The sequence below is a fragment of the Jaculus jaculus genome, chromosome 17 (assembly GCF_020740685.1).
Source record: "Jaculus jaculus isolate mJacJac1 chromosome 17, mJacJac1.mat.Y.cur, whole genome shotgun sequence".
Taxonomy (NCBI): domain Eukaryota; kingdom Metazoa; phylum Chordata; class Mammalia; order Rodentia; family Dipodidae; genus Jaculus; species Jaculus jaculus.
The window spans coordinates 60679666-60695111 of NC_059118.1; the positions used below are offsets into that span (position 1 = coordinate 60679666).

Below are 15446 nucleotides of genomic sequence, written 5' to 3' on the forward strand. Positions count from 1 at the left end.
ATATTTATGAATTAGTTGATGAGAATGTTATCATGCATAGGTTCATTTAATACCCTTACAAAGTGATGATAGAATTATCCATTATCAACTAATGAAGTCATTTGATAACTTGGATGAGAATCATGTCAAAGTAAGAGACCACCTTTGTATTGTATTGGTATCAGTTGTTAATTGATTGACATGGTTTAGTTCAAATCTCTATCTGTCTTTTCTAAGTATAATAGTTCTTTGGTTATGGGTGTTTTCGATGGCTACAGATATTCAAATAGGTCTTTTGAGAAAAGTTTTTGTGCAAAATAATTATGATCTCATAATTGCATGCAATTTGTAACCCTAAATGACAAAACTTATTTAAGGTTTTCTCTCCATTAAGGGAAACCTAGAATGATCTATGGCATATTTTGTCGCTAGTATGTGCCACTTAAAAAAAAAAATAAAGCTCTGTCTCAGAATGTAGACAAATGCTTTTGGGGTGAAAAGACAGGTAGGCATGTAGCACATTGTAAACAACCTTAGCACGGCTACCCCTGCTAGCAAGTGTTATAGTCTTACTACATATATGACGCTGAAAATTTGAAGGCAATGCTTTCAGAACTAAGCTCAAAGTTCTTAGTCCAATGGACACAAGGTTATGCCAGAACCACACTGTAGCTTGTGCCAAAGTGTTAAGCGAAAGTTACCCTGCATGCTTGTGTGTAAGTTCATGAGGAACCAGGCTAGCATCGTTTTTCACAGTATGTGCTTTTCTCATCCCAAGCAACCTTTCAGTCATTCTTAATAAATCAAGTTCTTAAAATACTTAAGATGAGAAGGAGTTGTTCACTAACTATCTTTCTGGTAGTTGATATAACTATTGAATTTATTCATCTTATTTAGACCTCATCATTTATTAGATGTCTAACCTAATGGTAAACATCAGAGGACGAACATGGCTGGTAGCTGTTTGATTTTAAGCAGTATAATTTTAGTGATTTCACAGTGGTGTCAAGTTGTAGATAACAAAACTTGTTTACTCCATGTAAGAAAGATAGTCTTAAGTTTATTATATGTTTAGTTAATGTTAACATGACAAAGGTCAAATTCCAACATAATCTTCTTGGGGGTCAACAGATGAAAGGACCAAAGAGGAGACATCAGATTCGGAATCACATGTGAGTTCCGGTAAGATTCAAGGCACCAACAGAGAGGCCCCAGAAGCCAGACCTGCTGTCAATCAGGAGTGTGAAAGGCATGCTCAGCGAGACATCATTCTGCTTGCAAGTCCTCTGGTAGAACAGGTCAGTATGAAAATGTATTTAAGCCATAAAACAATCTGTGGTTAAGCGACAAGCTGAGTTGTCAGTTTTGTCTATTTTCTGTCTGCAGATGTGGCTTCCCAGCCCACCTTCTTAGAGCATATGACTGTGACTCCACTGAGACACTCCCTGGGGTAGTTTGAATAGATGGCCCCCTATATATTCAGTGTCTTATTACTTTGTAGTTTGCATCTGCACCACCTGGAAGTGGTATCATTGGGCAGATCTTAAGATCTTAAGGTGTGGGGGTGGGTTTGAGATTTCAATCTAAAGATATGTAAAGTGTGCTAGCTGGAGTTCCTGAAGTGTGCTGTGCTGTGTGGCTTTTGGCTTTTGGCTTGTGCATCTCTCTCTCTCTCTGCTTGGTCCTGTGAACGCAGGCCAGCTTCTTCTGCCATTATGGAACTTCCTCTGGATCTGTAAGCTTCGATAAATATCCCTTCCTCCATAACTGTGCCTGGCCTGGAAGTTCAACTCAGTGAACCTGAAGCTGTCTGCTACACTCCCCTGGTTTCTATATACATATTTTTATTTATATGTGTGCATGTGTGTGTGCATGTGTATTCATATGTGAGCATACATTAGTGTGTGTGGAAGCCACGGGTTGACATGCATGTTTTCCTAGGTAGATCACTCTTCTCTTTAATTCACGGAGGCAAATTCTCTCACTTGGGGCCAGAATTTGCCGACGCAGCTAGTGTAGCCAGCCAGGTTGCCCCTTGATAATCTGTCTCTACTTGCATCAGAACTCCTGTCGAGCCAGGATCTGGCCACTGATAGGTTGGTTGTTGGATTGTAAGTGAGTCACTTAAATTCCCTGACCTCAGCCTCCTCATCTAGAACTCAGGGGGAATTGTGATGTTTGATTGTATCAGGAATCCACGATGAAGAATCTAGCCCAGAGCTGGTGATGATGAGACAGCAGGAGATACAACAGGGAGAAAATGCAATGACCCACTTGTGGGCCAATGCGTCAATGCATATAATTAATGCCTTTAGATTTGTAATATTTGGATGATCCCTGTATGTGCAAAGCAACCCTCCATGGACAAAGACATTTCCAACTTGGTATTACAGCACAATGCATTCATCTTTGAGTCTATATTCATACAATCTTCTGCATAAAATAGGGATAAACAGGACTGGAAAGATAGCTCAGTGAGTAAAGTATTTGCCTGGCAAATAATGAGGATCTGAACTTGATTCCCAGAACCTACATAACAATGCCAGGTTGCTGCTCTTTTTTGGATCTGAGCACTAGGAAAGCAGAGGCCGAAGGATTGCTGGAACTCACAGGCCAACATTCTAGCTTAGCTGGTGAGTTCCAGATCAATGAAAGTCTGTGTCTCAGAGAAAATTTACACAGTGTTTCTAACGAATAGCACCTGATATTATCCTCCAGCTTCCATATGCATACTCACATAAATGTGCATGCTTACTGCACACCGGTGCACCCACAGAAACTTGAAGATGCACCCTCCTTACACACACACACACACACACACACACACACACACACACACAGGAGCAACTCATGGTTGTAGTGACTAGCCAGGGATATTTTCTTTTTCTTAGGATTCATTTTAGATATTAGTGAAAACAGGACCTATTCTATTTTTTATTGTAATGATGAACTGAGAATTATGAAAGGTAAGATGTTTCAATGGAGACCTAAGATGGGGGAGACCCAGCTTAGAGGAAGGTTCCTGGGTGGGTTTCTTATTCTACTCTATCCACAACTCCTGATTGAATTTATGCACAACTACTGAAAAAGCAAAAGATGTAGTTCTTTACAAGAGGCTGTTGGGAGCAGTTAGGAATTGTGGTACAGACAGTAATATTGGCAAGCTTTCAGAATTAGATCCCAACAGTGGATGTGCATCGTGGTGAGAGAGAAAGGGTCACAATGCTTTTGTGAACATTGAGAAAGAATACTCATGGGTCAAGCTGTCTTGACTTGGACCCCTGTCATATATTTCTTGTCACATTAGAGTTTGCCTTTTCACTTTGCAGTAGCATTGTGTATGAGAATGGATGGCTCTGCATGTGTGCATGTGTGAGAGAGAGTGTGTGTTATAGATCCAGGTGGGACAGTTCTCATTTCTTTCCCAAGCACCTGGTAGGGAACTGGGGAGTCAGGCTGCAGTTTGTAGGGGTCACAGCCAAGCACCAGTGATGCCACAATACCTGAAGTGACAGGAAGAGTCAGAGTCAAGTAGTTTGTAGCTGGTACAAGTTACACTCTGCAATATTCAGAGGTACTTGGAGAATTTTGCAATTGGCTGAGGTCTTTGGACAGGGTTTGCATCTAAGTGTCTATGAAATTCATCATCCCTATGACCCTTCCTATAGCCTATGCAATCAGTGCCTATGTGGTAGGTATTCTGGCTCTGTAGTCATCTTGGGAAGGTGGTGTTTCAAGTCTAAGGTAGCTAAGGCAGGGGAGCATGAGGAAGCTGGAAGAAAGGGGACCAAGAGAAAGGAGGTGTTGGAAGGAGAGTTGGAGGCAAGGCTCTCAGAACCAATGAAAAGAGATCACATCTTGAGGGTCATGCCAATAATGAAACCTTACTTTTTTTAAATATTTTTGTTGCTATTATAGGGCAATTTCATATCCTAAGTATCTAAAACTTGTGATGACTTTTTTTTTTTGTGAGGTTGGAAAGCTGAAAGATGTCATAAAACAACTTAGGTCTGAGGTTGACTGTGTAGTAAAGGATAAAATGAATCAATTAAGTACATGGTTTTTAAAATTTAGTGGCAGAGGAAATCCAGGGAAGCCAAAATACATGATTTTCCAAATAAATATTGAATTAGAAAGAAAATAATTTCATTTTATGTCTTAGCTACTGAGAGGAAGTGCTTTCTGGGACATTTCCTAATAGTTACTGTAAGCTATGTACCTGCCCATAATCAGTTACAGAGAACGAGGTTTCCTCTAAGTTGTAATTGTAAACAATCCATACATTTAGTTTATTCAATTAGGAAGCCATGCTTTAAGGAGAAGTGTGTGTGTGTGTGTGTGTGTGTGTTTCATTTATATAGGATTTATAGATTTTTTTTACCTTCATTTTAAAAGTAAGATACAGCATTTGGATCAGAGTTGATTGATATAGTGGCCAGAATTAAGCACACTCTAGAGAAATAGTTTAAAAAGCAAAACACTGTCCACTGGCAAATAACTTACTTTCCAGGTTTTGTATAATATCCTTGCATTTGGCAGTGTACATGAATCAAAGCCGGTGAGTGAAAGTCAGGGCTGAAATATGACCCTTGACTATGAGACAAAGTGTAAAACTGTATAAGGCATAATAAAATCTTCATAAATTAAAGATGGTTTTCATAAAATACATCATCAGATTAATGAAGATATTTTCCATAAGCCAGAAACTTAACTTCTACTCTGGAATTAGTAGAGGAAATGTTTTGGAAGGAAAATTGATTTTTCAAACTTGAAACATTTACTTAGGTTAAAGTTTCTATTTTTTCACTGCAGACATTTATATGGGCTTTTAAAAAATTAGCTAATAGAGTAGCACATGTGTTAGTGACATTTTGGGTAACTATACAATACAGACATAATAATTTGTGATGAATAAAACTAGCAAAACAGAAAAAGAAGAGAGCAAGGAATATATGATTTCATGATCAAAAATGAAAAAGCAGTAGTGGTTTTATACATCTTAATTCAACAGAGAGGATCAAACTTTCAGATGTTAGGCTGCATGTCACTGTGACACTCTGCACTGTTTCTGAAACCTAAGGAAAGTACCACATTTGCAGAGGTGAAAGACATCTCCACCCACTAGACATGCCATGTCGCAAATGAAAGTCTCCCAGAATCCTCAAAGTCTTAACCTGTGACTAATGTGCAGAAGAAGTTTTACAAAATACAGTACAACTCCAACATTTTATTATCTATCTATCATCTCTTTTAAAAATTCCTCATTTAGTTACTTGCCAGATTTGTTATAAGTATTTTAATGTCCAGGAGATATCAGATCCAAGTAATTTTGAATATTTTGTTTATTTATTTAAGAGAAAGACAGAGAATGGGAATGCCAGGGTCTCTTGCTACTGCACAGGAACTCCAGGTGCATGCACCACGTTGTGTCTCTAGCTTTATGCAGGTGCTGGGGAATTGAGCCCAGAACAGCAGGCTGTGCAAGCAAGCGCTTTTACCATTGAACCATCTTTCCAGGTCCCCAAATCCAAATATTTTTGCCAAATTTGATGAGAATTCAATAACAAGACTATTGTCAAATGAAAAACAAGCAGCCAGGAGGAGTGATGCCCGTCTGTAATCCCAGAATGTGGCAGCTGAGGCAGGAGGACTGTGACTTCAGAGACAGTCTGGGTTATGTAGTAAAACTCAGTCTCCAACCCAGGCAACCAACCAAAGAAACAGAAAGAATAAATGTATGAGTGGTATATTTTTTTAAAATTCTTTCACAATTTCTCACTGAATATCAGATAGCATTTCACAGGCACCTCGAAGTAAAGGGATTTTGTTCTATTTTCAAAACAAAAGTGGAATCAGGAGAGCAGATAGTGTTAAGTCCGAGCTCAAATCCAAAGGTCCGGCAACCAGTGATGGTGGGAGGAGATTTCTGTGAGGCCGGAGCTCTGACGGCTGAAGATCTGGGAGCTCTGGCAGCACAAGATGGAAGGCTAGCTCCAACCGAGGATGGCCTCGCCCTTCTCTTCCTCTTGAACTCTTCGAGCCTTCCACAGGTTGGGCAGTGCCCACTTGCTCTGGTGACAGCTGACCTTCCCTACTGAGGCAGCTGATCTAAACACCAGTCTCCTCTGGAAATGTCCTCCCACACACACTGAGAAACAATATTGTTTCATCTATCTGGGCATCCCATAGCCCAGGCAACTTGACATGTGACCATAACTATCGTAGAGCAAGAAAAACAAGACATGTTTCGGACATCCATTCAGTGGCATTTCTACCAGCTAAGCTGGGGAAAATGCTCAAGAAAAAAATAACTATAAAATCATGATTTAAAAAAATGGAAAGATCATATTATTTTGGGTGAGTATATTATAATTATATTCATTTAGGAAACTCTAATTAATACCTCTATCTCTTCCTTTCCTATCTTTGTGGTGAGACATTTGCGCTTACTCCTGTTTTGAGCTATGTAGTGCATTCTGTTAACTGCCGTTGTGATATACTGTCAAGGATATTCCTCTTCTCTGTCTGAAGCCCTGTGTCCTTATCAGCAACTCTTTGTTTCCTCTCACCCACATTCTCATTCTCTGTTCCTATGAATTTAATTTTATCACCTTCCACGTTTATCTTTCTGGGTCTGGCTTCTTTTACTGAACATAGTGTCTACAGATTTATCCATGTTGTTGCAAATGTATTTCCTCTCTTCCAAGCTGAGTAACAGTCCATTGTGCATCTCTGTGTGTGTGTGTGTGTGTGTGTGTGTGTGTGTGTGTGTGTGTCTATCTATCTTATCCATTTGACCGCTGATGGGCACTGGGGTTGTTTCCTTACCTTTAACGTTGTGAGTTAGTGCTCAGATGAACAGGTCAGTGCAGTCTATCCCCTTGATAACTCATCTCAGATCATTTTAGTCTGAGCACAGAAATAAGACACTGAACCATATGCAAGTTCCATTGCGTTTTTAAGAAATCTCCAAACCAGCTTCACAGAGTGGCCTTGCCCCATTCTCACAAGCAGAGTATGAGAGCTCCATTCTTCTTTGTGCCTTTCCTAATGTGTGTTGTCTTTCAGCTTTTCAATGGAAGTCATTCTAAAGAAAAGATAGCTCACTGTGATTTTAATTTGCATTTTCTTAATGGTCCATGGTGCTAAACGTTTGTTTCTATGCCCACATGGTGCTGTTTTGAGTACAATAATTTTGTGATATGTTTTGAAGTCAGGAAGTATGAGCTTTGCTCTTTGTGCTGAGGGACATTTGGGGATATTCATATTATTTTTGCTAATACATAATTGCTAGTTGAATTTCGGTTGGAGGCAATGAACGAAGCTGGAGAACTTCCACAGTACAGGTTTGCTAATATGGAAGCTCAACAAACAAAAATACTTCCTTATTATTCACTCTTAAGTTTACCTTACATTTTCCTATCATACCAGTATCAATCTGAAAATAGGTACTAGGTATATTGAACAACAAAACAGAAAATTTCCTTTTGTTAACTCCTGGCTAGCCATGTCTGACTATTATTTATTTCAGGAAGCCAAATCATTCTCTTGTCTTCTTTTTTTTTTAAATGTTTTGTTTTGTTTTTTTAAGTTTTATTTATTTATTTATTTGAGGACAGATAGAGAAAGAGAAAAAGAGAGAGAGAGAGAGAGAGAATGGGCATGCCAGGGCCTCCAGCCACTGCAAACAAACTCCAGATGTGAGTGCCCCCTTGTGCATCTGGCTAACGTGGGACCTGGGGAATCAAGCTTCGAACTGGGGTCCTTAGGCTTCTCAGGCAAGCGCTTAACCGCTAAGCCATCTCTCCAGCCCCCTCTTGTCTTCTAATATCTTGTCTTGTTTCTATTTTCTATCAAATCCATTTTTTGTTTCAAGCTTTTCCCTCCTTAAAAGTTAGGGAGGACTTTTCCTGTTTATTTGTGTCTTATTTTCCCAACCACCACCTGGAACTGAAAAGCCACTTCTTAGATATTGATGGGCTAAGCACTGGATGTGGAGTGTCAGAGTAAAGAAACCAGGCAGCCTGGCGTGGCGGCCCAAGCAAGGTAGGAGGATCTTTCCAAGTCTGAAGCCAGCCTGGAACTACAGTGAGTTCCAGGAGGTGAGCCTGGGCTAGAGTGAGACCCTACCTCAGAAAAGCCGGGGAGAGAGACAGAGAGAGAGAGAAGAAAGAAGCACTGTATGCAGAAGTTGTCAGGCTTTCGCTTCGACACACACCCTTTTACTGAACCACAAGTTAGTTGGAATGATCTTTGCTAAGACTTACCACAGCCTGCACCAGCCTAACTGTTGCCCTTACAGTATTGAGTATTTCGGGGGTTGCTCTTGCTTACATCAACCCACTGCCATAGCTAATGCTGTCATTCAAAGGCAGGTTTAAAGGCTGGCCAGCCCCAGGTCAGGGTTCCAGCACTGGCAATTTTTGAGTCCCTTGCTGGCTTACAGATAGCTCCCTTACACTGTGTCCTCGCATGATGGGGAGAGGGGCAGAGAGAAACAGCCCTGGGGCGTCTCCTCCCATACAAGTGAGTGCTAATCCTGTCAGGAGGGCCCCTTCACTCATGACCTCAACTAAACCTAATCATCTGCTGAAGGCTTCTTTGGAAAAAAAAAAATATTACTTCATTGATATTAGGGCTTACACATATAAATAAATTTTGGCGAAATCCCTATCAGGCCATAGCATTCTTTCTTCAGAACCCTCGATTTTCATGAAAACTTTTCTACATAGATCTTAGGCTCATGAAAAATTCATTGACTCTGAGTACTGAAGAATGTGCTTATTTCACAAATGTTTCCGCTCAAGTGCTTCCAGTTGCTGAGTGCTTCGTTTATTTAAGGATAGTTCTTTGGGCAGAGCCCAGAGGCCCTGGGGCTGAGGAAGGATTCTGCTCCCAGGCCAGTGCACTGAAGGCCTGGAGAAGTTTTTGCTATCAGAGACCCAAAGTGCATTCTCAGAAGACAATTTTGACATGCACTTTTAGGATGAAACAAAGTAAAACTAAAGTCCTTACTTTATGGCTAATATGTATAAGAATCATCTTCAATCACCTGGAGCCTGATTTGTTACATCCTAAGTCCATGCTCTTCATCAATTTGGGAAACACAGTCTTTGCAAACGTGCTGAGAATGTACCATTGCTGCGATGTAGATCCCTCCCCTGGAGTCTTTAATTTGTCTGAATACATAATGGAATGAGGAAATATTTGGGGAAGGTGTCAAGAATATCACTACATTCATGGTTAAAAATTTCCAGCAAAATCAATGATTTGACTCCATTTCTCTAGATGTAAATTTAGGTTATGTTCATTTAAAAAAATTTTTTTCTGTTTTATTTATTTATTTGAGAGGGACAGACAGATAAAGAATGAGGCTGATAGAGAGAGACACTGAGAATGGGCACGCCAGGGCCTCCAGCCATTGCAAACGAACTCCAGACGCGTGCACCCCCTTGTGCATCTGGCTAACGTGGGTCCTGGGGAGTTGAGCCTTGAACCGGGGTCCTTAGGCTTCACAGGCAAGCGCTTAACCGCTAAGCCATCTCTCCAGCCCGGTTATGTTCATTTTTAAAGACAGGTGAAGTGAACGTTACATGAGTTTGTGTGTCATGCGTGTATGAAAAAGAGAGCTTTTAAAGAATCATTTAAATGCTTTACATGATCGCTTTTTTTTTGTTCAAGGATTATTTAAATTAATAAGGAGATATATGGGGCTGGGGAGATAACACGGCAGTTAAAGGAACTTGCTTATAAAGACTGCTGGCCCAGGTTCAGTTCCCCAGTACCCAGGTAAAGCCAGACCCACAAAATGAGTGATGGACCTGAAGTTCATTTGCAGCAACAAGAGGCCCTGGGGTACCCATACTCACTCTCTCTCTCTTACCTCACAAAATCAATGAATAAAAAAATAAAAAAAGAAATGTTTTAGAAAATAATCTTAATGTCAATGCTTTGTGTGACTTATTTACCAAGTCTGTTGCATTGTGAATTCTAAATAGAGTGTACATATTCAAGGAAAATTCCCAGATGCCTAAGCTTCCAAGTCCAAGAAGTTGAATATATTTACAAAGTATTCTCCCACAGGAACCGCTTGACTGCAGAAAGCCACACTTTCAGAATGTCTGCATAATATCAATTACTATTAACCAGAATTACTTCTGAATGTGGAAAGAAACAGCTTTCTTAACTTATCTCCTTGCTCACACCCCCGCTCCGCCCTCCCCATGCCAGTAAGTGACTGCTGCCCACAGTGCTCATTAGGGGCACAGTAAAAGGGAACTGTGGATAAATAAAAATAACCCTTTGTAGTCACAGGTGACTTTGATCAGAGGAGCTCAGAGCTTCCACGACTCATTAAATTTGGAAATTCCTCCCTGAAGTATAAAGGTGTCCAGGATTACTATCCTTATTTTGTAAACAGAGAAACTGAGGGATTTGCAAGAAACACTCTCCCAAGGTCACTGTGTTGATGGAATCAGGGTTGTGATGTATTAAGCAGATAATGAGCAGAGAAAACAGTGCTCTGAAGAAACCAATAGCTTCTGAGGTAGTGTGGGGACTGAGTGCAACGCTCAGAAGAAACTAGGTCCACTGGCTTATTTCGTTCTGTGAATTGTTCTATTGTATGTGGAGGAGCTGTGAGCAACCCATGAAGATTGTTAATATTCAGTCATTTCCTTTGGGGCTTCTGTTTGTATTGTTTTCTAAATGAAGAAATAGTATACATTTTCTAGGAAATTATTTAAGAGAATTGCTTGTAGAGAAAGGTGAAAATAATTTATATAAATTATATGTCTTTATGTAAAATTTTATGCATAATATATGTGTTTAGTCAATCAAATGTAAGTGTACTCCATTCTCTATTGAAGAAATTCATGAGAAAGAAGTTGCATTCTACTTCATTGCAATTTTTATATTAGTAGGGTTCAAGAACATAAAGTCAGCAATATTTTATCCAAATCCCAACTTAGTTCTAATCAGAAATGATACATGTAAAATAATAAATCAGGTATCCAAATAGCAAGACAAGAGGACTTGGTATGTTCTTACCAGAGGGAAATAACCAGCATTCACGACGATCGAAGGCCTTTTACCCTCATGAGACCATTATATGATGGTTATAAGCGATGCAATAGAACAGTATGCCTCATAGATATAAACAGTTATTATGCCAACTGAACCATTTGAAACAGGGATGGAGAGATGGCTTATTGAATAAAGGCACTTGTTTGAAAGCCTGCCACCCAAGTTCAATTCCCTAGCACCCACATAAAACCATATATACAAAGTGGCACATGTGTCTGGATTTCATTTGCAGTGGCAAGAGGCCCTGGAATATCCATTTTTTTCCTCTCTCTCTCCTCACAATACATAAATGAAAACATTTTTTCAAAATTGAAACAAAGATGGCAAATCATATTAATTTCCAAATGAGTCTCAGAGAAACAATTCATTGTGTGAATTCCTTATGTGAAAGGAAAAAAAAATATAATGATTCTACATGATCTGCCTGTCACTCATTCATTAAATTTTCCAAAATCTTATGCCCTGGAATCTGTGGAGTCACAGAATCTGTAGGAGCAGAAAATAAGTACTTTGTGTGGGGACACACACACACAAGGAAGTTTGTATTTTACATCTTCTGGCAGTTTTATGTGTAGCAGACCTTCAAGATTGTTTACCCCTTGCTTTTCCTGCTATTGGGCTGAAGTTTACTTCCCTCCTAATACTTGTTTTGTTTTATGGGAGACCCAGCCTCTGGTATCATTATCTCTGGTGCTCTTCTGATGAGATCCAATGTTACTATTTATCTCCACGTGGCCAATCAACCTTTCTTGGGACACCTGAGAAGCTAATTAAAGTGTATATTCCCAAGTACAAATACAGACTTACCATCTCATAATCTCTGTGACAGGAGCCCTATGGTATATAATTTACAACAAATCCTCAAGGAAACTCATGAACACATTAAACCAAAGACCTTTTCCTGTCTTGTAATAATAGTTTATGCTTCTACAGCAGTTAGTGTGTACTGAGCATTGTTTGAGAACTTTATGTATAATAAATCACTTAATTTTCATTAAAGTCCTTGAGATGCTATGATTTAATGTCCATGCAAGAATGCCACCGTGGACAATTTCTCATTACAGTGCAATGTAGAGTAACCAGCTCCGTTCCTGATTGCCAAAGTCCAGAGGTAGTGAAACTGGTCTTTGGCAGGTAGCTGGGTGAGCTGTGGTGGTACATCCAGACAATGGGATATCATTAAGCATTACAAAAAAATGTCACCCAGGCACCTGAGGTCATTTGCAGGAATGTAGGAATGCATGGTCATAGGAAAGGCATCTCTGTGGAGGAAGCATGAAGATCAGTGGTTGTCAGGGCGTGAAGGTGGGGAGTGTGACTAGAAGGAGAACAGAGGGTTTGTTAGGTCTGTGGGACTACCCAGGCACAGGGTGTTGGATACATTTGGTGTTCGATGTATTTGTCTGAGCCCATGGACTGGACCACAACAAGTAAACCTTATGTCAACTACGGACCTTGAGTGGTCCACGTGCTTCAAATTGGGCTCCTCACTGTTAACAGATTGTAACTCGGATGGAGGCTGTGCCCAGCAGAGGAGGCTGTGTCTTGTTCAGCTAGTGGGGTGGAGGGTGAAAACATGTGAGAAATCCCTTTGTTTTCTGTTTGGTTTTGTTATCTAAGATTGCTGTAAATTGTTTTAGAATGGGGTTGGTTGCAGTCAGGTTCACATTGCTGGTAGAAATTATCCGACCAAGAGCATCTTGTGGGGAAAAAGGGTCTATTTTGTCTTACGGACTTGAGGGGAAGCTCCACGATGGCAGGGGAAAACAATGGCATGAGCAGAGGGTGGACATCACCCCCTGGCCCACATAAAGTGGACAACAGGAAAAGGAGAGTGTGCCAAACACTAGCAAAGGGGGGCCATCTATAACACCCATAAGCCCACCCTCAACAATATACTGCCTCCTGGAGGTGTTAATTCCAAAATCTCTATCAACTGGGAACCTAGCATTCAGAATACCTAAGTTTATGAGGGACACCTGAATCAAAGCACTGCAGGCTTGGTGGTGCATGCCTAGAATTTCAACGGTTGGGAAGCAGAGACTGGAGATTAGAAGTTCAAGGTCATTCTGTACTACATAGTAAATTGGAAGACAACTCTTGAAAAAGATCAGTGGTAATTTTTAAAAACATGGTAATGATATATCAATGGAGAATACATCCTCTTTTTGCAAAACACTTCATATGAAATAGCAAAATGTCTGTGATTTCCTTTAAATGTCTGTGATTTACTTTAAACTTTTCAGCCTTTGCATTTATAGATATACATCTATGAACATCTATGTGGCAATATTTTACCATTAAGAAATTGAGAAAATGGCTAAATAGTGATTTTGTTATATAATTTTTCCTTTCACTTATTTTGTCATTGCTTACAACTACAAATAAGGAGCACAATTTTATGTTAAGCACCTTGCAGTACTTCATCCTTCGTGCTGCTATTTCTGAGCTGGGGAAGCGCTGTGCATTGCATGCTGGCCTCACACTTATTGTCCTCCTCCCTCAGCTCTCTTCGTACTGGGCTCATAGGTGTGTACAATCACGTGTGCCCGTGTGTGAGCTGAAACCAGACGACGGTGCTGGCTGCACTCCTGAGTCATCCGGGTATGAGTTGGTCCCTGCCTTGGTTGGGGAGGGGAGGGGACCCAGACCTCGTTTGCTTGAGAACTGAAAATCGCTGTTTTTAAGTGCTATAGTTCTGGTTTCTGGAAATAAAGAAGATGAGAAAATGAACTTTTTTTCACTGTACCTCTAGACTCAGATGTGTAATTATTCGTCATTTTCTTCTAAACACTGAGTAAATAGTACTTAGGAGGTCTCGGTTTACAAGACTGTACTGAATTATAATAAATTCTCACTGGCCAGGTCATAATTGACAGGTGGCTAGCTAGCTACTAGAACAGAGACACTACATAATTTATGTGCAGTTTATCCAATACCCAGCATGTTCCAGACTTCGGGACAAGAATTCTCATGTCACCTTTCATGAAACCATGGAAGGTGTAGGTGTGATGTTCTGTAGGTTTAGATGAAGAAATTGAAGCCGAAAGATTGTTTTTCTTTCCTTCTTTTTTAAAGTTGTTTATTGATTCATTTGAGAGAGAGTGAGAGAAAGAGGCAGATAGAGGAGAGACAGAGTATGGGAGAGAGAGAATATGGGTGTGCCAGGGCTTCTGGCCAATTCAAATGAACTCCAGATGCATGCGCCACTTTGTGCAGCTGGTTTTATGTGGGTACTGGTGAATTGAACTAGGGTCCTTATGCTCTGCAGGCAAGCACCTTAACTGCTGAGACAACTCTCCCGCCCTCTCTCCTTACTTTTTTCCCAGAATTTCTAGGTGCCTCTCACCTCCTACCTTCTGTGGAATGCACTTGTTCAGCTCCTTGAGGCTGAGCAGTGAGCTCCAGGAGAGCTCTCTCTCTCCCTCTCTCTTTCTCTCTTCACGGGCTCTATGGCTTCTTTAATTCCTCCTCACTCTCCTTCAGAATCATTAAAACTCAAGTCTCATATAGGAGGGAATCGACTAAAATATATTTAAACAGCATGCCATTCAAATTATTTTTTAAAAAGCAATTTTCTACTGTAGATTTAGGAACCAATGGATCTATTTTAGCTCGCATAGTTTCTGATTAACTAATTTAATCTCTTCAAAATTATATAAGCAAATCTGAAGCAAACCTCCATCAATTTCCTGCCTTTGGCTGTAACATCAGATTTTCAAAAATGAACCAAATAGAGTAATTAGCCCCCAGGCAGAGCAAATGACTCTAATAGCAGTCTCCCAGAACATTCCTTGGGTGGGAAAACTGAAAATAAAAACCAAATTGTGGCAGTGCAGGGGTTAATGTTCTATGTGCCCTGTGTGGCGTAGGCATGGTGTACTGATGCAGAGTGCTGCCTTGCAGAGGAGAAAAGATACCTGCTCTAGAGGCTGCCAGGAGCTGGCCTCTGGTGGACCATGTGATTTCCAACAGCAGTCAGATGCCTACACTTCTGTGGAGAGAGATTTTATTTTTCAGCACTTTAGTTAATACACTTTTTGCTTCGTTTGAATTCTGTTATTTCTGAAGTGTTTTATTGCTAGCAAAATCTTAATATTTTCAACAGGAGACATGATTCATGGGGCAGCTAGCCTATCCTTTGAGTCAAGAGATTTGATTTGGGGATCTGCTAAAACTAGCTCCAGAGTAAATAAGTAACGACCCAGTAAAACTGGACCTTGGTTGATGTATTTCAATAGTTGTATCCTGGGTTCGCCACCTCCAATGTTCTGATCACTTCTAAAGTGCTAATGACACCCTCTTGTATTTAAATGCAACAGTTACTAAAATAATAATAATAATAATAATAAGAATAGCAGGTAATGCTCAAGTTCATGATA

At 40.2% G+C, this 15446-nt stretch overlaps 1 protein-coding gene across 1 annotated transcript in view; it reads left to right on the plus strand.

Moving 5' to 3' along the window:
• The window catches only part of LOC101603424, a 301585-nt gene that overhangs the window by 27325 nt on the left and 258814 nt on the right, over window positions 1-15446 (plus strand). The window contains exon 5 of the mRNA XM_045136372.1: window positions 1111-1277. Within this exon, the coding sequence (XP_044992307.1) occupies window positions 1111-1277 (167 nt within the window). The remainder of the gene's footprint in view (window positions 1-1110; window positions 1278-15446) is intronic.